The sequence below is a fragment of the Macrotis lagotis genome, chromosome 1 (genome assembly GCF_037893015.1).
Source record: "Macrotis lagotis isolate mMagLag1 chromosome 1, bilby.v1.9.chrom.fasta, whole genome shotgun sequence".
NCBI classification, from domain to species: domain Eukaryota; kingdom Metazoa; phylum Chordata; class Mammalia; order Peramelemorphia; family Peramelidae; genus Macrotis; species Macrotis lagotis.
Window position 1 is genome coordinate 404,013,176 of NC_133658.1, and position 24,614 is coordinate 404,037,789.

Genomic DNA, 24,614 nt, shown 5'->3' on the forward strand with positions numbered 1-24,614 from the left:
AGATGAGGAAATGAGAGGCCAAGAGATTAAATAGGCAGGTCAAGATGACCTTGTACAAAACCTGAATTCTTTCTCTTCTCCCTCCTTCCCCTCCCATTTGGCTTTTGAGACATATCATTATGATAATAAGAATGAGAGACTCCTTTGACCAGAGATATACAGTGACAATATCAGAAGGCATTCTTTCTGGTGGAGAGGAAGATGTAAATAGGGATTTGGGAGATATTAGGATCACATTATGGCAGCTAGGTACTGCAAAGGCTAAGAGCACCAGGCCTGGAGTCAGGAAAATCCAAGATCAATTCTAGTCTTAGACATTTTGCTAGTTGTGTGACACTGGGCTAGTCACTTATCCCCCTATTGCTTCAATTCTTCAGTTGTAAAATGGGAACACATTGCAGATGGAAATGCAAACCATTCCAGTATTTTTCTTTTTTGAAAATTTTTGCAAGGCAATGGGTTTAAGTGACTGGCCCAAGGTCACACAACTAAGTAAGTATTAAGTATTGTGAGGCCAGTTTCGAACTCAGATCTTCCTGACTCCAGGGCAGGTGCTCTATCCATTGCACCATTCCAATATCTTTACCAAGAAAACTCTATGAACAGGTCCATAGGGGTCACAAAGAGTTAGAGTCAATGAACAACAACAAAGGATCATATCAAGGTGTTTTGGAAACTGAAAACATTGAGTTCTGCCATGATGATGATGATGTTTGCCCTTAATTTTTTTTCTTTTTTTAATGGTTTATTTATTTTCATATTCTATGATAATCTTGTGCAAGTTTGTTCTTCATTCTTTTTTTTAAGGTTTTTTTTTTTTTTGCAAGGCAATGGGGTTAAGTGGCTTGCCCAAGGCCACATGGCTAGGTAATCATTAAGTGTCTGAGACTGGATTTGAACCTAGGTACTCCTGACTCCAGGGCCAGTGCTTTATCCACTGCGCCACCTAGCCACCTCCCCCCTTTATTCTTTAAGATCATGACATCAGGGAGGTGATGTCATGACAAGCACATAAATTGGATTTGAGTGAGGTGGGACTGTGCTAAGTCACCAGTCTTACTTTCTCCTTCAAAGCCATCTGGGTCCAAGGGCCAGATATGAATTAGGAAGACAGGAGATGGCCCTGAATGCAAGGCTAGAAAGTCACAAGTGTCTAAGTTTGGATTTGAACTCCTGTCCTATTGACTCCAAGGCCAGTGCTCTATCTACTGTAGTATATAGCTAGTGCTCTATCCACCTAGTAAGATGGAGTTCTGCCAAAGAGAAAGGAGGAGTGCTTACTTTACAATTCACACAGGCCTAAAGGTATTCATTCTAATGGGAGAAGTGTACTTTTTATTTTTATTATAGTAACTTTAAAATATACTGGCTCCTCAAGGTCCTCAATGAGGCTTGAGTCATTTCATTTTGCCAACTGAATGGGGGAGTCCAGGGTTTACTTCTGAGAACTCCCAGAAATTGTCTAGTGACTAAATACCAATGATGCTCTCAGCTTTTGTGAGTGAACTAGTTATCATATATACATTTATTTCACCTTCCTTTCATCACCTCCCAATTGAATTCAGTTTTCTGGCCATTTTCATGCTCAGGGGATTGACAATTCAATTTTTTAAGAGCCAGAAAAGCAAAAACTTGGAGGTTCAGTTCCTTCTGATCCAAAGTATTTCTTTTAAATTGTTATTTTACAGTAAAAAATTAAAATTTGTACTTATCAAATTAATGTCTGTAAGCCCTAAAATTCCATGTTTAGATATTTTACAAAATTTTAAAGATTTAAAAAAAACAACAAAAAAGAAACAGAGCATCAGGGAAATTAGAGGACCAGAAAGAAGAAGACAGAGGAAGAATTTTAAAATATGCTGATTGCCCAAGGGGATGAAAAATTCTCTGTATCCATATGCTATTAATATCTCAACATTACACATGTTTACACAATGGATAGGCTGTCATTATTTAGCTGAAATGTTTTAAGGGTGAAATGCTCTTTTGGGGTCTGCTAGAATATAATTCCCAGATTCATAGGAAAGTAAAACCCCTGCTTGCTCTGGACAGTTAATTCTATCGCATCTTCATATTTAACCAATCAGTGGGGATTCCAAAGGCCCATTTTAAAACTAGATGGAATAGTTACATTTCTGAATTATAATTGTTCTAGGATCTTCTCCCTAAATCTATAGAAGACCAAAGAATCCAACATAAGGAAAGAGTCTGGCTGTCAGGGAGACTAAAGATCTCAACCCCTAAAGTTCACAATAGACTTCAGTTTATTGAACTAACCTGTTTGTTCTGCTACATCTCAACCTTTTCTTATCTAGACAGAGGCAGAAAAGGTAGTATTCATGGCATTTGGCAGGCCAACATAACATATAAGTTCAAACTTATGGAAGGTTTCAGATCCTTGATTTGAAAAACTAATGGAATAACCGTCACTGAGGGTCATCCAGAAGAGTCCTGGGGATGTCTGAAATCAGTTCTAAGAATTTCTCAAAAATTGATTGTCAAGTTTTCAGTGTGAGCATGCACATTTAAGAAATTGACAGCTACTACAAATTAGGGTTTGATTTATTGTTCTGTTGATTGACTTGAGAAAGTAAAGGAGAAAATGTAATAATGTAGATTAAACTCAAAGTTGCTGGCATCAGTGTGTGTGTGTGTGTGTGTGTGTGTGTGTGTGTGTGCACTAGATTAGTGGTGGGGTTTTCTTTTTTATTTTTTTTGTGGTTTTTGCAAGGTAATGGAAGTATTAAGATCACATAGCTAGATAATTATGAAGTGTCTGAGATCATATTTGAATTCAGTTCCTCCTGACTCCAGGGTTGGTACTCTATGTGTCACCTTGCTGGTCCTGTTTTTATTTTTTGAAGATATTTAGACTGGATCAAATATCACAAAATCTAACACTTGTACTCATAAAAAGTTATCAATTATATAGCTGGTTTTTAGACATTTACAGCATACCACTGCTCTTACTTAATATTGTATGATATTTGACCCAGGCTAGATAGCTACAAAACAAGCAAACAAAAACCAAATCCAACTAACAACTCAAATGAGTTTTTCTGAGGCAAAATATATTCAGTGGTTCGGTTAAATACCACACCTCTTATTTTGAAAAATGTTTTTAAGTCATAACTTAAAAGCAATTTTACCCATATCTCTTAGTTTAGGACAACTGTTCCTCAACATCAGGGTTTTCTCAAAATATGGTATCCTTGGACCTCTTGGGGTCCCCAAGACCTTTTAAGGGGTCTTTGAGGTTAAAAACTAACATGTTATTTGTCTATTAAAATACTTCTTTTCTTATTCCAAGTCTCTGAGTCCATATTTTCTTCATATAGTTTAATCAAAAACAACATACAGCGACAAACTAAATAAAGAAGCAGATATAAGAATCCAACTGTCTTCTATTAAGCCAGACTTTTAAAGAGATTTGAAAAAGGGTCAAATAATGCTACTCTTCTCACTATTTTTTGAATATAGTTATTTTTAAAATTGAACAATGTTTTTTTTAACATGTAACAGAATTATTGTTTTTAAATGAATTAATATTTTAAAAATTTATAAGTTTTATTCCCTAATTCAATAACCATCAATGTTTATAATGTACATAAAGAATAGTTCTTTGGAGAGTCCTCAATAATTTTTGAGAGTGGAAAGGTATATTCTGAGACCAAAAATGTTTAAGAACTGCAGTTCTATCTTATCACTTACTTTTTCTCATGCTGTTCCGTACTTTCCGAAGAGAAGTTTGTCCAAAGGCTCCTGGCCCACCTATGTTTCTTACTGGGTTGACTACAGCTGTTGGCACAAAGACTGATTTAAAGTGATGGCCTTGTTGGAGTTCATTATCTGAGATACTCCCTTGGGATGAAACTGAAGAGGTGGATAATGTCCAAGTGGCATAGAGAGGAGGATTCCTGGAATCTGGAAAACCGGATGTCTTCCTGGTAGATATATTTTTAAAGGAAAAAAAAAAGAGAATTTTACAATAATAATCAAACAATAGTAATTAACATTTCTCTAACAATTTAAGTTTTGCAAAGTATTTCATATATTATCTCTTTTGTTCCTTTTCAGCATCCCTATGAAGTTATTAACAAGATTGTATTGTTAAATGTCTACTAGTCAGGTAGGAAAAAAGGCAAAAATCAGTCCCTGTTCTTAAGAAGCTCACAATAAAATGCAGTAGGTACTATTATTATTTTACAGATGAGTAAATTAATTTAAGCAATTTGCCCAGGTTCACGTAGCTAGTTAAGTGACTAAGGCAGTATTTGAACTAACATTTTCCTAAAATACAAGTCCAATACTTTATTTACCAATGTTTAATTAGTCAAGTGTCTTGCGCTCTAAAAGTAGTAACTTTTAAGTACTTTTGTCTCTTACCCATTCTTCAACCCACAGACTATATATTTAATTATCCAAAACCAGGTCACAAACAACTAGATTAAGGCAAGGTATCTCTAAGCACCCCAGACTGCTACTGGAGTGACTTTCATGTAAGTCTGTTTCTCATTTTCAAGTCCACTTGTAGAAGTAGAACTGTTATTTTACCATCCTTCTTCTGCCCCATTTTAATCAATCCCTTGCTAGTTATTCTAGACATTTGAGTGAAGAGCTTAAACAATCATTTCTTGCTCAGTGTATTTATATATCTGATTCATTTATCTAGTGCCATAAGATTTGCAAAGTACTTTACATTTGCTATTTCATCTGATCCTTACAATAGTCCTGAAAAGTAGGTGCCACTATTATTCCATTTTGTAGATGAGGAAACAGGATAAGGTAGCTTGCTCAAGGTTACACAGCTAGTAGGGATATGAGGCAGGATTTGAATTTAGGTCTTTCTGATTCCAGTGTTCTTTCCATTATATCTCACTGATGCCTTGGTTGTAGTACTTTTTTTTTTTTTTTTAGGTTTTTACAAGGCAAATGGGGTTAAGTGGCTTGCCCAAGGCCACACAGCTAGGTAATTATGAAGTGTCTGAAGCCGATTTGAACTCAGGTACTCCTGACTCTAGGACTGGTGCTCTATACACTCACTGCACCACCTAAATGATTGTAATCTCTTTTTTAAAAAATTAATTTTTTTTATTATGAGCCTGAAAAACCTCAATTGTAACATCTTTGATAGTAGAAACCCGTTTTTCTTGATAGGATCAGAAATACACTGAAAATATCCACTTATTTTGTTTTCACCATTCCCCTGTGATTTCACTGGCAAAAAAGAATTCCTGTAGAGGAAAATCCTTTGTTTGTTGCAAATCAGCATCTGATCCACAATAAAGTCTTTGAGAGTTGCCCAGGCTGGTGGTCTCCAAACTTTTTTGATTATGAACCCCTATCAGTAAAAAATCTGATCAACACCAATATGTTTGCATTTGCTTGTTTATGAATGACATAATATAGTGCTGTAAGAATAAAATTATGTGCATTATAAAATATACACAAAAATGGAAATAAAGGATAAAAGTGAAATAATATTTGATCCTGAGGAGCTATTGGGGATTTATTGAGCCAGGAACTGAATATGATCATACCTGTGCCTTAGGAAAATCTCCTTGGCAGCTATGTGGAGGGACTGGAGAAAGGTAGCAATTGAGACAGGGAGACTAATTTTAGGAGGCTATTGTAATTTTCCAGTGAAGAGGTGGTGAGGGCCTTGACTGAACTAGGGTAGTCTCCAAATGAATAGAGAGAAAGGAATATATGTGAGAAATTCAAAGGTAAAAACTAGAAGTTTTTAGTTAAGGGAAAGTAAGGAATGAAAGATAATATGAAGGTTGCCATTCTGGATAACTGGCAAGAAGGATAATGGTGCTTAAAAATTTTTTTTTAAATTTTATTTATTTAAGGCAATGGGGTAAGTGACTTGCACAAGGTCACACAGCTAGGCAATTATTAAGTGTCTGAGGCTGGATTTGAACTCAGGTCCTCCTGACTCCAGGGCTGGTGCTCTATCCACTAGACGACCTAGCTGCCCCATGATGGTACTTTTGATAAAAATAGGGAAATTGGCAAAAAGCGTAGGGTTGGGAGATGATAATGTAATGATATTTGCAATGTAGAGACAGCCAGATGGCTCAGTGGATAGAGCACAGGGCTTGGAGTCAAGAAGGCCTGAGGTCCAATGTGATCTTAGACATGTCAGTCACTTAACTTCTGTTTGCCTGAATCCACTGAAAAGTCACTTCCACTTTCCACTGGAAAGGGAAATGGCAGAACACTCCAGTATCTTTGCTAAGAAAACCATGAACAGTATTGGTGTGCAACAGTCTACAAGGTCATGAAGAGTCAGACACAATTTAACAACAACAATAAGTTTTCAGCACAGAATACAACTATCCATGCCTTTTCATTGATTTACTCAGTTCTACCCAAATTAAAAAGAATGGGGAAGAAAGGGCTTTTATTCACCCTTCTCCTCTGAGGGGTACCCTTGAGGGTATTATAATCTCAGTTTTTAAGGTAGAGAAAACTAGGAATTGGAAATTCTGAGTAATTTACCCTGGGGTTACTTGGTGTCAGAGATGGGATATCCATTTGTGAGTGGAGCTACCCTCAAGGAATTTCACTTACTCACTCAATATACATTTATTAAAAGCCTAATGGTTGTATGAAAAACACTGTGGCAGGATAGATCTAGATTGCTGTTTAGGATAAAAACAATGTGAGCTCAAGTCCCATCTTTAATGAGTACAGACTGTATAATCCTTTTCAATGAGTACAGACTGTATAATCCTTTTCAAGACTCTTCAGTACCTTAGGCTAGTGTTTTCCAAATTGAAGTCCATGACCTGATCAACCCAAGGTGGGTGTGGGATCAATCAGGAAGGAGGAAATGAATTGAATGGATCACATGCCACCCTCCTTGTTAAAGTCAATTTGGGAGCTTTTATCTCCAAAATAAAAAAAAATCCATTACTGGATTGCTGAGAGGATTAACAATATTGGGGTATATAAGTGACCCAAATACCATAGGTGTTCAATAAGTTTTTTTTTTTAATAGATGCTGGCAGTGTTGAACCAACATTTCATCAAACCACTGTACAATAGAGGCCTAGATGCTAAGGTTTATTTTATTTTCTACTCAGATCCAAAGTACTCCCAAACACTCCTTTTTTCAGACAGTGGAGAGCAGAATACCACCAAAGACTTTGAGGCTGCTTCTGGAGAAGGCTCTGTACTCTCTTTTTAAAAAAATTTATAGGGGCACCTAGGTGGCCAGTGGATAGAGCACCGGCCCTGGAGTCAGGAGTATCTGAGTTCAAATCCAACCTCAGACACTTAATAATTACCTAGCTGTGTGGCCTTGGGCAAGCCACTTAACCCTGTTTACCTTGCAAAAAAACCTAAAAAAAATTATTTATTTATTTTTGAATATTACAATTTTTCCCTTCCCCCACTCGCCATAGAAGACAGTCTGTTAATCTCTTCGTTGTTTTCATGCTATACATTGATCTAAGTTGAATGTAGTGAGAGAGAAATCAGGTTGTGCACTCTTTAAACCTAACTGATCCAACAGAAGTTTCCCTGAAGTAGTCCCATCATTCAGTGTGTCATTACGATTAAATTACCTTTACTAATCCACTAGGCAAGGATAAATTCTTTCTAAAGCCTTTTCAAAGGACTCCCCAGCCTTCTTTTCTGGGATTCTTTCTTTTTCTTTTACTTGAGAGGGTGATTTATAGATTAATAATGGGTCAGTGTTTTTATCAAGATAATTGAGGCATCACTTCATTATGGTCAGTGCCAGCTACCATGGATACGCACCTAGTGCCTGGGGCCCAAGGGGACTTTTCTTTCTCAGTGGTCTTCAAACTGGTTATTGTTTTACGGACTGAGCTTATCAGTGAGGAAGAAGGTTCAGGGCTATCTGATGACTGGAAGTCAGGCTACACATATCATGAGATTTATAGAAGTGGGGGAGAACAAGAAAAATCACCAGCAATGGAGCAGCATACCCACTGTCAAGCCAAGTGGGATACTACTATACTAGGCCATAAGGAATAAGGAATCAACTGTTCTTTGACATGATAATAATAAAAAATAATATAACATTTACATGAGTGTTAACTAGGCATTCTGGGCACTGTGTTAAGAACTTTTACAATTATTATTTTATTTGATTCTCACAAAAACCCTGGAAAGTAGGTTTTATAATTAACATTCCCATTTTAGAGGTGAGGAAACTGACAAACCAAGGATTAAGTGATTTACTCAGAAAGGGTCACACAGCTTAGAAATATCTTGAGGCTGACAGCAGCCCCAATGCTCTATCTACTGAACCACCTAGCTCCCCTGACTCTGAAAAAATGAATTGGCAAACTAAAGAGGGATTCAACACAAAGACTACCAGTCCCACAATAGTTCAACCTGTCTCTTCCTTACTTGAGAATTGCCCTTTGGGTGTGGTCTCATTTTTCTGAGTTCAGGTTGGCCCAGACACTAGGAATTCCAGGAGCCTTGGTCCCATGGCCAGTGCCAATTGCTTCTATATTCTTTAGCAAACAAATCACTTCATTATCCTGCTGTTCAGCACTTATCCAGTGTTTAAGGGGGGGAAAAAACCCTATGAAAGCACTTTGCAAACATTTATTAATGAATACCTAAAGCACCCCAGACAGGCACATATTATGTAAGATCTTGTTTTGCAGAAGATGAGATTATATAGGCAAAGGAGGTTGATCCCTTATTCAAGGACATTTAGTTTCTGGGATGTTGGGTCGATTCTCTTAGCTACGATTGTGAAGTTGCTTATGACCTCAGCCCACAGCACCTCCCAATTCTCTGCCCCTAAGATGGGAACAGTTCTGTGCTTTGTCCATCAGACAGAAGAAATGCCAAAAATATTATTGCTCAAGGACAGACCTTTGATATGGTATTCCCCAGAGGTGGTACAAGAAAGGATAGGGATGGTTAGGTTCTGGCAAAATTTTTGCATTGCTTATTAGGTACTGAGCACAGGAGAAAACAAAACCCACCTGTTTCAACTGGGCATAAGCCAATGACAGACAGGGTAAGGTAGCCTTAGCAACTGAATAGGTAGTGGCTTAGTGAGAGACATAAACCTGGCATGGAAAATAGATAATATGCAAACATCTGGCACAGAAACATAAATCATAGACCACAAAATGTTTGTGCTGAAAAGACCACTAGTCTACCTCATTTTACAGATAAGGAGACTGAGGACCAGAGTACCCAGCTGTGGCTTGCTGATCCTTGGTCTTTGATTTTTCCAGATAAGAAGAGTTTCCAGTTCATTCTGCCCACTGTATTAGCACTCAAGATCCTCTAATTTATAGTTAATATGAAATCCTGCTTGCAGTAAATCTACAGTTTCTATAGAATTGGTACTAATGAGATCAACACTGTGTGACTGGTTATCTTTGTTTAGTCTGTAGTCACAGACTCTTAATCCTGGTTCAACCTTTCTGAATATTCCTGTCCTTGATCACATGAAAGGCTCAGTGGAAGCACAGATGGGTACATATAAACCTTTCCTTACTCTTGGAAAAACACCTTCCAATCAATTCAACTCAAAGTATGTAAGCTTCTCATAGGGGACGAATATAGACATCTTTAATAATGAAGGATGGCATTATTGAGCCCTGAAGAGTGAAAGGAATAACTTTTTTTTCCATATTGGAAATATTAGTTAAGGGCAGATATTATCTGTTTCCAGATGGGAAAAGTTTACATCTGTTACCTATGTTCAAGACCTTGAGCTGAGGTGGCTCATTTTGCATTTAGGCAGCTTAGGTGAATGAAGCACCAACCTGTCTAACACCTGGAAAACAGCTGGTGCTCCAATCACTCAGAGGACAATCTCCAAAATCATTTTATTCTGGAAGGGATTTAAGGATCATGCCTTGGTCTTCTTACTCATTCATGCCCATAAGTGAAAAAAACAGTGGCTATAGCAGGACATCTCTGAAAACCCAGGAAAATGGTAACTGTCATTTACAGGTTGGAAGCAAGACTTATATAAGGTTCAAAGTGGTTTATTAGATCTTTGTGGAGCTGAAACTTCCCTTTATCTACTCGTGACATGCTGTCATTTCTGGAGGTGAATTCAATAAATGCCTAAAAGAACAACCCTACACAGAAAGAAAGTCAAAAAAGCAAGAAAAAAATTCCAAGCACCTCTTAAATTAATTGGAATTGAATCTTGCCTCTAGCACCTGTGGTTCTTTGCTGACAGAATAAAGGATCTTGGATTAATGTCAATATGTAAACTAACACCTTAGTTTTAAAGACCTACTTAGTAGGGGGAGTTTAGGATAAGTTCTGCTGTTTATTAGCTTTTCAGCCTTATGCTACAGCAATTAGGTCCTTCTTTGGTGTTCTTAGTCATTGAGCAGGTACATTAGATGGCTTCACCAAAGAAGCTGAGGTTTTCCCCTGTTATCTCTACACTATCTTTGACAGTGGCCCAATTTAGCCTCTCTTTAAATATTTTCAGCATTAGAGACCTCATTACCTCACAGAGAAGCCCAACCCATTGTGGGACAATTTTAGAGAGTACATTTTATTTTATGCTAAAGTTAGCCTTGTTCTATTTCAACTTTCAGTTGGTTCTAGAATTCTGCCCTTTGGAGCCCCATGGGGCATGTCTAATTTACTCTTCCAAATGACAAGCTTTGAATATTTGAAAATAGAATTCATGTTTTGCCCCATAATATTTCTTCCCCAAACATCTCTGGTGTTTCCCACTTTCTTTATTTATGACACAATTTTCAGATCTCTCTTCCCTTACCATCATCCTTGTCCTTCTCTGAATGGTCTCTCTCCCAGTCACTGACTCTCTAAACTTTTGAACCCAGTATTCCAATAAGTGATTTGGCAAAGGAACAGAGGACTGTAGGATTATATTTTCTTGGGAAGGTGTGACCCTGTGGTATGTCATAAAGAGATCTTTGATGTGTTATAATGACCTTGGGGGTGCCTCCCTACCCTTTTGCCAGTTTCTTGACTAAAGTTTTCTGACTAAAGTTCTCAAGAATAAAGGAATTGGGATTCTTTGGAGAGGGAAAATGGAGTCAGACTGGGAGGTAGGGGTGTGTGTGTGTGTGTGTGTGTGTGTGTGTGTGTATACAGAGCCTTTCAATCATCCCTATTGTCTAGAAGAGGTTCTTAATACTCTTCATGAAGCTTGAAGCATGGGTGTGCACCCAAATCTTTCATAGGGAGATCAGGTGGCTGGGTCAGTGAAATCTGTGTCTGTTTCAAGAAAAAAAAATTTCAAAATGGGATAACCCCAGAGGAAAGCTTGGGAGAGAGAATCCCCCCCCCGCCCTTGACTTAGAAGAAAGAGTATGAGTTTCTGGAAACTCTAGCTAGGGCCCTGGATGGGAAATTTCTCAATATGTTTTGGGGAAGCAGTGTGATTATAACTCGAGCAGGAAGATTAACCTTTACATCCCACTTTCCACGTTTATCAACTATGTGATTATCATTTCTTGATAATTACCATTACTTTAATTATTATCATTATTATTTGACTCCTCTGAGTTTCAATTTCTTTGTCTATGAAATGAGAATTATATATATTTTTTTGTTCTTTGTTTTTAGATTTTTGGCAGGGCAAATGGGGTTAAGTGGCTTGCCCAAGGCCACACAGCTAGGTAATTATTAAGTGTCTGAGACCAGATTTGAACCCAGGTACTCCTGACTCCAAAGAGGGTGCTTTATCCACCATGCCACCTAGCAGCCCCGAGAATTATATTTGACAAAAATTGTTGGGAAAACTGGAAAATAGTATGGCAAAAACTATTCAGAGACCCACATTTTACCCACTATACCAAAATAAGGTCAAAATGGGTACAGGATTTAGACATAAAGTGTGATACCACAGATAAGTAGACCAAGAAATTATCTATCAGATTTATGGAAAGGGGACAAATTTATGACCAAACAAGAAATAGAGTACATTATAAATTGCAAAATGAATGATTTTGACTATATTAAGGTCAAAAGTTTTTACACTAATAAAATCAATACTGCCAAAATTAGAAGGAAAGAAGAAAGCTGGGAAACAATCTTCACAACTAGGAGTTCTAATAAAAGTCTCATTTCTAAAATATACTGAGAATTGCATCAAATTTATAAGGTTATAAATCATTTCCCATTGATAAATAGTCAAAGGATATGAATAAACAGTTTTCAAATGAAGAAATTAATGCTATATGTAATCATAAGAAAAATGCTCCAAATCATTATTAATTAGAGAAATGCAAGTTAAAACAACTGAGGTATCATCTCACACCTATCAGATTGGCTAAGATGACAAAAAGGGAAAATGATCAATGCTGGAGAGGTCATGGGAGGATTGGGACTTTAATGCATTGCTGGTGGAGTTGTGAATGGATCTAATATTTCTAGAGAGCAAAGTGGAACTGTGCCCCAAGAGCAATAAAACTGATCATACCCTTTGATCCAACAATTTCAATTTTAGTCTTATATTCAGAAGAAATTGTAAATAATGGGAAAAGTCCCATATGTTCTGAAATATTCATAGCAGCTCTTTTTGTAATGGCAAAGAATTGGAAATTGAGGGGATGTTCATCAATTGGGGAATGGATAAACATGTTACATAAATATTATGGAATACTATTTTTCTACAAGAAACAATAAATGGTCAGACTCCAGAGAAGCATGGAATGAATTACAGCATCTGCTGCTGAGCAAAGGGAGCAGAACCAGGAGAACAATGTACACGTCAACAACAATATTGGGAAATGACCAATCTTTTTTTTTTTTTAGGTCTTTTGCAAGGCAAATGGGGTTAAGTGGCTTGCCCAAGGCCACACAGCTAGGTAATTATTAAGTGTCTGAGACCGGATTTTGAACTCAGGTACTCCTGACTCCAGGGTCGGTGCTTTAGCCACTGCACTACCTAACTGCCCCCGGAAATGACCAATCTTGATGGATGAAGCTCCTCTCAATAGTTCCAAGAGCTAGGACAACCCTATTAGACCAGCTCTGAACAATGTTATCCCTTCCAGAGGAAGAAAAGCAAAACAAAAAAAAATCCTTCAGAATCTGTTTAACACTACATTCACTTTTTAAAAGACTATCTCTTATGTATTTCTTTTCCTTAATCCTAATTCCTCATTCTGAAAATGACTAATCTGTAAACATGTTTAACACAAATGTGTATGTACAGTATTAATCTGTTTGCCCTGAGGGGAGGGGGTGGGAAGGAAAGATGGAAAGAAATTTTGTAACTTAAAAAAAATACATATACATATGATGGATGTTGAAAAACTCTCCTAACATGTATTTGGAAAAATAAAATATCAATTAAAAAATCAAAGAATGAAAAAGATACAGGAATTAATAATACCAATAGTATTTATCTCAATAGATTGCTATAATGTTCAAATAACCTATATATAAAGTGCTTGACAAACCTTAGGATGTCATATAAATGTCAGCTATTATTTAATTTTTCTTCCTTTGGGAAATTCCCATGATGCCTATCCACATTAAATGGGCATGAAGTAATACAATGGGAAAATATGTTGGATTTTGAGTCAAAGGGCTTGATGATGGATTCCAGTTCCTTCTCACAAAATTTGTGTGACTTTGGACAAGTCATTTAAAGTTTCCGATCTTTAGTATCATCATCTGTAAAATGAAGGGACTGGACTAAATGACCCCTAAGGTTCTAAATCTCTAATTCTATGATATCTTAAGTTATATAACTTTTATCTGGCTCTTTCCTTTGTTTCTATTCACATTCTACCTTAGACTTGTATAAGGACCTCCACAAATTAAAAGGTCAATCTGTGAAGACATAGATTATGTTACTGTCTTTGGTTTTTGTCTCCAGTTCTAAATAGTGTCTTGAACATAATAGGTTCTTCATATATGTGTTAATTGATAGATACATTAATTTAAAAAAAATCAAGTAATCAATTGAACAAGTTTTTGAAACAGAAGTTGCTGATTTCTGCCATGGACAACTGTCAGTTCCATCATCATTAGGTCACTGGAATAAACTGACTTAGACCTCCCCACATCTCTGAGCATAATGAAACAAACCTGAAAATAGGAACAACATAGTTGTTTGGGAAGATTCCAACTCTTCCAGTGACCAAGGATACCCCCTTAAGCCAGCCCTCGTGGTACTTTCCAAGAACTCGGATGCCTTCTCCTTTTTGAAGATCTAATTCATCTGGTCCATGGGCTGAATAAGAATGCAGAGCAACAAACCTGGGAAAACAGAAGAATCCTGGTGAGGAAACTGGATAAGTAAAGCCTGTCTAAGTCCCCAAAATGGTGACCAAGGATCATCTCGGGACCTGGCATCTAAGCATAGGCCAGAAAAGAAGATTCCCTTTTTGACTTCTATTTAAAAATGACAATGAACATAATTTTTCTTAAGATGAAAGGTCAAAGGATCTAGGTTGACAAAGCATAGAAAAGAGAAGATTTGGTAGAGGAAGAATATTATACTTTTTTTAGGTCTAAGAACAGAGTGAATAGCAACATTCTCCATAGTACCTGCATCATCTCTATCTCAAAAGGGTGTTGTAATGAAAGTTTTTTAGTTTTTTTATTTTTTTGCAGGGCAATGGGGTTAAGTGGCTTGCCCATGGCTACACAGCTAGGTAATTATTAAGTGTCTGAGGCAGGATTTGAACTCAGGTACTCCTGACTCCAGGGTCAGTGCTCTATCCACTGAGCCACCTAGCTGTCCCTGAAAGTGTTTTTTTATACTGGAAAGGGTCATAGGCTAATGTGAGTTAATATGATTTTTTTATATTATTCTCCATTTGCACAGAGGACAGGACAAAAGGGAATGGATTTATATCACATCAAAAAAGAATTTAGAATTATGGAATCTCACAACTGGATAATGATCTCAAAAGCTCATAGGTCAGATAATTAATTACTTAATTGATTAATTGATTGATTGATTAAATAAAGATAAATAGAACAACAAAGGAGAGCTAATTCAATCATTTCATGTTTACAGATTAGGAGTCTGGACTCTAGAAGTTTAAATGACTTGCCTAAGGTCACAGGTCATACTCCTCAGAGAGAGAGAGGATGTGAATTCAGGTTCTGATTGCAGAACTAATTATTTTTCCATTGTGCTAAACTAATTTCTGTATTTGAAAAAATATTCCCTCTACAAAAATCTTCAAAATGGTTTTCTGATCCTTGCCTTGATAGAGGGACATTAGAAAGGATGTCTTGATTTTAAGAGTTTCAGCAGGAGACCACTGGTGCCTTATGAATGCTGATTGTTAAATGTTCAGTGTGAGGATTTATATCTCAGAAATCAAATTTGCTATAAATCAGGGCTTGGTTTGTTTTCTTTGCTTACTAATTTTTTTTTTATTTTAGGCAATGGGGTTAAGTGGCTTGCCCAAGGTCACACAGCTAGGCAATTATTAAGTGTCTGAGGCTGGGTTTGAACTCAGGTCCTCCTGACTCCAGGGCTGGTGCTCTCTCCACTATGCCACCTAGTACCTTGCTTACTATTTTTTTAATTGGCTAGACTTAAGAAAATGATGGAGAAAATATTAATAATGCAAATTAAACATAAAAGATATATCGGATATTTTTAAAAAAACAAAGCTCAACATTACCAGCACACCTGTGGTTATGAGACACTCTTAAAATACTACAGGAATCCTGTGCAATGAAATATCAGGACTTTGGAGACAAGTATAGAGTCTACAACAACTCAAAAGTAAAATTAGAAGGGACCACAAAGGTAATCTAACTTACTTTTATAAATGAGGAAACCAGAGAGGATAAAATACTTGCCTAAGATAACTTGGGTAATAAGTAGCAGAATCAGGATATCAACCTAAGACCTTTCAATTAAAATCTAGCACTTTCCTTATTGTACTATGCTACCCCCTCCAATTTATTTCCTGGGACAGTGTGAGAGTATTATTGTTGTTATTATTAGGATCCTTGGAAGAGGTAAGGGGGTCACGTGTAGTTGATCTCTCCAGGTCATTTCTAACCCAAGAAATTGAGGATTTTATATTCTTACTCACATATTAGCTGACATGTGTTGGTGGGAATAGGGAAGGTTGAGAATCGCGGCAGAGTGTCCCAGGGATCCAGATGTGTTGTAATAAGTATTGACCTACAGTACACACACACACACACACACACACACACACACACACACACACACACACACACACACAAAGAGAAGAGACACCAGGGCATTAATCAGATGAGCTCACCAACTGCGACGACACAACTGAGAAGAAAAAGTTTATACCCTTTTTGGACGAAGCACCTCTTTGTGGGGAGGGACCCTGCAGGAGTTGCATCTTGAAGAATAGCTCTGTTCTTCAAGCATTGAGTCCTGAACTTGTGCTAAGAATGCTGTAGGGCTTGAGGGCCTAGCAAACCTATCCATATGATTTTCTTCACCTTCTCTCTTTCTGCCCTTTCACCCACTCAGAGATCCTTCTCCTCAAAGAAGATTCCTAGTCTCCCTTTATGTCTCAGTGGAAATGTATGTGTTCCTTCTCTGCCATCTTCAAGGGAGTTTGCATTTGAAACTTCACTTTTCATTATTGAATGAAATGAAGGGCTGTTTGGTGTGTTGGACTTCAGACAAAAGTCCTGGGATCTTCCAATAATAGGTAAAACATTCTATTAGCCATGTTTCCCTGGGCAAGTCACTTAACTTCTCTGGGACTTCTGTTCCTTCGTCTGTAAAATGAGGGGATTGGATGGTGGCCCTCTAGGTCCCTGCCAGTTCTAAATCTATGATCTTATGAGTAATGAAAAAAAGACTTTATTTATTCCAAAAGGCACTTCAAGAATTAATGTGTGGGTAGCAGGGGTAGTTATTTGGGGGAAAGGACAGGGGAAATCTTTTGTTTCCCCCATGTGGCCAAAAACTCTGTCTATGCTTCAGAGGTCAGAAACAGGTAGCAAAGGATTTGCTGATAAATTCTCTATATATGGATACATATAAATGTATATTTGTATGTATGTATGCATGCATGTATAAAGTTCAGAATGGATAATCCATAGGTAGATAACTAAGAAATGAGTGAATTTATTTTCTGCCTGTGACATTTAATTCACCACCAGGCTGAGTTGCCAAGGGTTCAGATCACTTTTTTGTCACCCTTGCTTACCTCTGGAAAAGTCTAGTGGGTACAGATTATGCTATAGGGTCTCTGTCAGTTTGAATCTTCATACTTATTCCATATGTCTGCTTAGGACCATCACCCCAATTTATGCATGTATAACAAACCTGACAGTGTGCTAATTTATTACTGTAAGGTATCTTTGGTGCAAAGTGTAGGTATGTCTCTGTGAGCATTTCAACAAATGCTTCAAACAATTAGGGCTGAGGTGACTTTAGAAATTATCCCCTCTAACCCTCTCATTTCATAGTTGGAGAAACTGAGGCCCAGAAAGATTTAGGTGACTTGTCACACAGGTAATAAAAGGTAAAACAGATCTGTAACCACATCTTCTGAAACCAGTGCTTTTTTCAGTATATAGTGTGCTGTCTCTCTATGAGAAAGTCTATATGTCTATGATTACACATCTATATGTTATATTTACATGCATGCGTGTTGAATTCTGGAATAACTACATTTTGTATTAAGTTATCTGATCAGAAAGCACTCCACCTTCTCTCATCTGGGCACTTTTTCCACTGTGCAGAGTTGTTTTGAGGTTTGCAACCAAATATTGTCAAACCAGTTTTCTCAAAATAAATATAAACAACACAAAAGGAGGTGACTTTGGACTAAGCTTCTAGCTGCTCTGCTTACCCATAGCAAAGCAAGGTAAAACCCTCCTGGGTATGGGAGAGATGCCAAGGGAGCATCTTATTAAATGGACAACTAATCTGCTGTTGGTGGAGATTGCTGGAAAACTGATTAAACAGGATAAACTTCATTTAACAGCCATGACTTTCAAATGTTAGGTTTGAGCTGAAAATCCCTTCAATCCATAAACATTACTAATCTCCTAAAAAGGAATCAAATTCATTCTGAAGTTTGTCCGATCCTATGTCATTCCTTCCTGCTTCAGTGGTGGTCTGTGGGCAGGGGTTAAACTCCTTTGTGGAACCTAAGAGGCAAGAATAGTGGGTCTCTGTGAACAAATGTGCATTGGGGAAAGGAAAAATGTCTATGGGGGGGTGGGGGGAGGAAAGTAAGATTTGGGGAAAAATTATAAAACTCAAATAAAATCTTTAATAAAATTAATAAAAGGAAAAATGTTTAGTGTGGGTCTCTGTGTTTTGTGTGAGAGAGAAGGAACGAGGTGGCAAATAGGAGAGGAGAGGGAAAAGACAGAGGAAAAAATAGACAAAGGGACAGACAGAGACACACACATACAGAGAGAGAGAGAGAGAGAGAGAGAGAGAGAGAGAGAGAGAGAGAAAACAGTGAAGATATTCAGAGATAGGAGTTGGAGGCATCAGAAGCATAAAGACAGATGAAGAAAGGGCACAGGAATAGAAATAGACTGAAGGAGGAAGATGTAATGAGAGGAAGGCAAATAAATAATAAAATGGAACTTGAAGTTTTGAACGAACTGAAGTCTATTCCTACTACTTGGAATGAGGTTAGAGAAAACCAGTCTTTATTACTAAACGGGTAAGATGTTTGGACTGACTTATCCCATAATAGTCCTGACTCCAGGGCTCCAAGTTCTTATGATGTGAGTAATTTAATATGAGGATCAATCAATCAACAATCATTTATTAAGCACCTACTCTATGCCAAGAACAGGTTTTTAATAAACCCATACACGTATATCTTAAACACAAACACATACATATTACACACATACATTTTTCCAGTGCTATGCTAAATATTGGCTATAAAAATAGAAGCAAAAGATGATCTTTGCCCTAAAGGAGCTCAAAATCTACATGGAAGAGGTAACATGTAAAAGAATATACACAATCTACATACAGAATAGACAGGAAATGATTGACAGAGAAAAGATAGTAGAATTATGAGTAGTTGGGAATGGCTTCCAATTTTTGTTGGTTCTTGATGGCTGTTATTTCTTGAAATCTGGGAAGCCAGGAGGTGGAGATGCAGAGGAAGACTATTCCAGATTTCCTAATCACTTTACTGACACAAATACCCTTAAGTTAGATGTTTGACCTCTATCTATGCTCCTATTGCATCTGTAAAAGAATGTTAGATGAGATGATGCTCTATAAGGTCTATTCTAGCCTAACAGTCTATGATCCTACAAAAAACTTCTCAATTTGACTTTTGAGATACTACAAATTTGTCTTGAGGCCCATCCTTGAATAAATGAAAAGAGTATATATACTATATACTAAATACAAAAGCAAAAACAGTCCTTGCCCACAATATGCTTACATTCAAGTGTTGTTGAATAGTTTCAGGCTTGTCCCACTCTTTATGATCCCATTTGGGGATTTCTTGGCAGGGATAGTGGAGTAATTTGCCATTTCCTTTTCCAGTTCATTTAACAAATAAAGAAACTGAGGCAAACAGAAGTTAAGTGACCTGCTTAGGGTCCCAAAGGTAGTAAATATCTGAGGCCAGATTTGAGTCAGGTTTTCCTGACTCCAGGCTCCACACCACCATAGATGCTTCTTTTTAAAATGAGGCCTTTCCTAATCCCCCTCCCTAATTGACTGATGATGCCATATGATATATTTCATATAGATTGTGTTTTTACTTTTTTGTATACATGTTATTTCCCATCAGTAGAATATAATCTCCTTGAAGGACAGAGATTCCTTCATTTTTGTCTTTGTCTATCCCAACATCATACTGGCACAAAAATAGGTAATAAATAAATGCTTGTTGACTGAATGAATTAATGGATTCATTAAATTAATGAATTTACAGAAGTGAATTAAGTTAAGGATGTTGTAAGGGTCAAAAAAATCCCCAAATTTTCATTTGTTTTTATTAAAAATATTAACTATGTGAATAATACTGAGTTGGGCACTGGAAATACAAAGATTTTGTGGGGAAGATTCTGCCCTTAAGGAGTTCACTATCTAATAGGGAAACAGATGTGTACATGAGTATGATACAAGGCAGATATATTTTGGCAAAGAAGAGATACAGAGAAAGCTCTAGGGGAAAACTGAAAGGAGTCCTGAATCACTTTCAAGTATAAAAGGGTCTCATTCAGAGGTTTCAAGGAGTAGAAAATATCTGAGCTGAACCTTGGAATAAGAGAAGAATTTCAATGAGCAGAGACTTGGAGAGAGACAGTTCTAAGTTTAGGGGGAGATACACAGCAAGTTGGGGATTTACTAGTACTCTGATTTGGATGGAAAGTAAACTATTTTCTTAAATTAAATTTTATTTTTTTCCAATTACATGTAAAGATAGTTTTCAATAGTCTTTTTTTGTAAGATTTTTGAGTTCCACATTTTTCTTCCTCCCTCCCCCCACCTCATGACATGTACGTTCATGTTTAATATATTTCCATATTCTTCATGTTGTGAAAGAAGAATCAGAACAAAAGGGAAAAAAACCATAAAACATATTTTAAAAAGTGAAAATATTTGCTTTGATCTGCATTCAAGTTCTCCACTTTTTTTCCTCTGGATGTGGATGATATTTTCTATCACATGTCAGAAAGTAAAATTCTTGAAGTAGAATAACTTTCAGTTGTGAAACAACTTTCCTGAGGTCCTGATCTCCTGATCTCCTGATTAGTGAAGACTTTATGTACTTCCCCTGAAATCTTCAGGCCAAAAATCTTACTGCATATTCTCTCCCAATCCTTCTTTTGTTTTTTCTTTTTTCATTTAAATTTATTTAATGGGGTTAAGTGATTTGCCCAAGATCACACAACTAGGCAATTATTATGTATTTGAGGTTGGATTTGAACTCAGGTCCTCCTGACTCCAGGGCTGGTGTTCTATCCACTGCACTACCTAGCGGTCCCTCAATCCTTCTTTAACACAAACCTTTCCATTTCTGGAGCCAACATCAACTTAATGCTATTAATACTACTATAAAAGGGTGCAGTTGATTGTTCCCTTATGGGTTCACTGACAATCCCTAATACTTAACAAACTTACAACAGCCCCCTTTGACTTAGCACTCACATCTCTATTGTCTTTCCCTTCTTTAATGTAAGGGTCTCTAGATGGTTAGTGGATAAAATGTAAGGCCTGGAGTCAAGAAGACTTTCTTTGCCAAGAAAACACCCTAAATGGGGTCAATGATGGACATAACTGGAAAAAAATGGAGGCAATTAAGACAGTGCAGTAGATAGAAGGAATCAGGAAGACTTGAAGTTTGGTCTCACATATTAATTAGCTGTATGACCCCAGGCAAGTCAATTTAACCTTAATCCAAGGCAAACTACTCCAGTATTTTTGCTAAGAAATCTGCATGGATAGTATGGTGTGCTATGGTCCACCCAGTCACCAAAAATACGGACATGACAGAACAACAATAACTTGTCTGAAAAGGCAGTATGGAAGCGATACGGATTAAACTTCAGGGTTTTTATCATATACAGTTTTGTTTGCTTAATATATTAAATATATATATATATATATATATATATATATATATATATGTGTGTGTGTGTGTGTGTGTGTGTGTGTGTTCAAATACTTCACTTGTCTCCCTTCTCAATTTTCTCTTATTCAGTTCTACTTAATTCTTAATTCTTTACTTTCTTGTCTTGCAAAACACAACTCTTAAACGCACCAACCATTCTCCTTTGCTCTGAGCAGTACTGGAGGAAACCATGCAGCCTTACTGTTTGAGCCACTATAAATTTAAGTTATCCAATCTCAATAGTTAGATGTGAAGTAGATAGAACACTGGGTCTGGAGACAGGAAGATCTGGGTTCAACTTCAGCCTCAGACATTTACTAGCTGTGTGACCCTGGGCAAGTCACTTAACCCCTATTTGTCTAAGGTCCTCATCTGTGAAATAGGGATACACTGAAAAAGGAAATTACAAAACACTCCAGTATCTTTGCCAAAAAAAAAAACCCCATGGACTTTGTCCATGGAGTTACACAGAATTTGATGTGACTGAACAGTTGTGCAACAAAAAAAATCTCAACTGAGGGTGGCTAGGTGGTGCAATGGATAGAGCACTGGCCCTGGAGTCAGGAGGATTGAGTTCAAATCAAGCCTCAGACACTTAATAATTACTTAGCTGTGTGACCTTTGGCAAGTCACTTAATCCCGTTGTCTTGCAAAAACCAAAACCAAAACCAAAAAAATCTCAGCTGAACTCCAATGATAAAAAGTCAATTGATTCCAATCCTCAGCATTACTTATGTCTCAAACTTCCTCTTTTTTCCTTAAGTCTTCCATGTTCTCTCTTTCCCATTTCCTCTCAGCAGAGAAGCTTCTCTTAAGCTTTACTGAGACAAAACAACCCATTCACCCTGAGCTCCCTCCCTTCTCTAAATCTTAAAAGCACTCAATATCATTTAACATACTCTCCTCCTTTACTCTAGTCTCATGAAACTGTCTTTCTGTTTCAGGGACTCATAATCGTTCACCTGGAATATTGCAATAAAGTCCTAGTTAGTCTCTCTGCCTCTGTTTCTCCCCCTTTCCAAACTATTTCCTACATGTTTACCAACTGATTTGATCTGGCCATATCTCTCCCCTTCTCAAAAAGTTTTGCAATCTGTTCTCCAGACAAACTGTTCTACTTGTCCCATCTACCACCTCTGTTCATAGGTTATCATTTCCCCATGCCTGAAACTAACTTCTTCACTTTTGCCTCTTAGGATCCCTAACTTCCTTCAAAAAAGAAAAAAAAATTAGATGATTTTATATGTAGTTTTCCTGATGCTTTCAAGTTACTAGGGCCTTCCCTTCCTCATCAAATTGCTTTGTATTTCCTTTGTATATATTCTATATTTCCTTCACTGAGTTCATGCTATATCTTTTGTCTTAGCATTCTCAGGGCTAGAAGTCATTAGGAACTTAAGAAATATTTGTTGATTTTGATGGACATTTTATATGTACTTATGTATGTACATGTTATCTCCTCCAATAGAAACTAAGAAACTTAAGGAACTGTTTCATTATTGTCTTTGCATACCAATACACAGTCCCTATTATATAATAAATGCTTAATAAATGATCTTTGATGGATGGATGGATGAATGGGTGGATAATTCTACAAGTCTGAGGTGTCTATAGATAGACTCCAGTCAATGGGGAGATGTTTAGAGAATTTGATCCAAGCATGAATTCCAAGCATTGTGGGAACATGGAGGCCATCCAAGAATATACTCAATTACAAAATTCCCTTCACTTCAATTCAACAAGCATTTATTAAATTCCTACTATATCCAGAGGGAGGAGAGAGAGAGAGTGAGAGAGAGAGAGAGAGAGAGAGAGAGAGAGAGAGAGAGAGAGAGAGAATGGTGTTTCAGAGAGCTGGCTTTGAGTTAGTTTTTTGTTTTTGTTTTTTTTTCAAGGCAATTGGGTTAAGTGACTTGCCCAAGGTCACACAAGCAATTATTAAGTGTCTGAGGCTGGATTTGAACTCAGGTACTCCTGACTCTAGGAGTGGTGCTCTATCCACTGCGTCACCTAGCTGCCCCTGGCTTTGAATTAGGAATACCTGAATTCAAGTCTCAATTCTGACACACTTTAGCCATGTGAACCTGGACAAATCATTGGGAGACTTGAGCCCCAGACAACTTGTTAGGACTATAATTTGCAGAGAGGTGTTAATATGCATAGGTAGAAGTTCTTCACTGGGAATTCTCTACAGTGATGGGAGAATAGCTGATAGTGATAGAACAATAATGGCTGATATTTATGTGTTTTAAATATTATATAGTGCTTTACCACTTTACCAATATTATTTCATTTGATTGTTATAACAACTTTGCAAGTTAGATGTTATTATTAACCTCATATGAGAAAATTGATGCTGAGATAGGTTATTAAGTGACTAGCCCAGGATCATATAGCTTTTAAATGTCGGAGGCAGTATATGAAATAATTGGTTCAGTTAGAAGAAAGGGAAAACAAAAAGAGAAAGAAAGGAAAGAAGGAAGAGAATGAAAGAGAGAAAGAGAATGAGAAATAGAAGAAAAAAGAAAGAGAAAGAGAGAGAAGGAAGAAAGAAAGGAAGGAAGGAAGAGAGAATGAATGAATGAGAGAAAGAGAATAAAAACAGAAAAGAGAGAAAGAGAAGAAACTAAGAGAAAGAAAGAGAGAAGAAAGAGAAGGGAAGGAAAGAAGGAAGGAAAGATGGAACAAAGGGAGGAAAAAAGGAAGGAAAGAAAAAAAAAGAAGGAAAAATATTCAGATTATTCATTTTCCAGTCAGGGAATGCAATACTCAAATCACTAGCTGGAGCTAGAACCCAGGACTTTTGACTTCTGGTCCAGGATTTGTTGCATGGTTTCATGATGTTAACATCTCCTTTTCCTGATCTCATTGTTATAGTGATAAGTGAAATTATTCATAGGAAGCAGCTTTGAAGTCTTCAGAAGAAAAATTTTGCATAAATTTAAGCTATTATTATATTCACACTGCTTGCTATGACTGCAGCTATCACTAACTTTATAGACAGTAGCCTGAGCAACAAGCAGAGTACAAAGTTCATTCTTTCTTTTCTTTTTTTTTCCTGTAGAAGAAACAACTTCT

At 37.0% G+C, this 24,614-nt stretch overlaps 1 protein-coding gene across 1 annotated transcript in view; it reads right to left on the bottom strand.

The window, feature by feature from the left end:
* Positions 1-24,614, bottom strand: part of SH3RF2 (SH3 domain containing ring finger 2) — a 166,039-nt gene that overhangs the window by 25,191 nt on the left and 116,234 nt on the right. The window contains exons 6-8 of the mRNA XM_074212696.1: positions 16,026-16,117; positions 14,050-14,220; positions 3,712-3,944 (exon numbers count right to left, since the gene is read on the bottom strand). Of these exons, the coding sequence (XP_074068797.1) occupies positions 3,712-3,944; positions 14,050-14,220; positions 16,026-16,117 (496 nt within the window). The remainder of the gene's footprint in view (positions 1-3,711; positions 3,945-14,049; positions 14,221-16,025; positions 16,118-24,614) is intronic.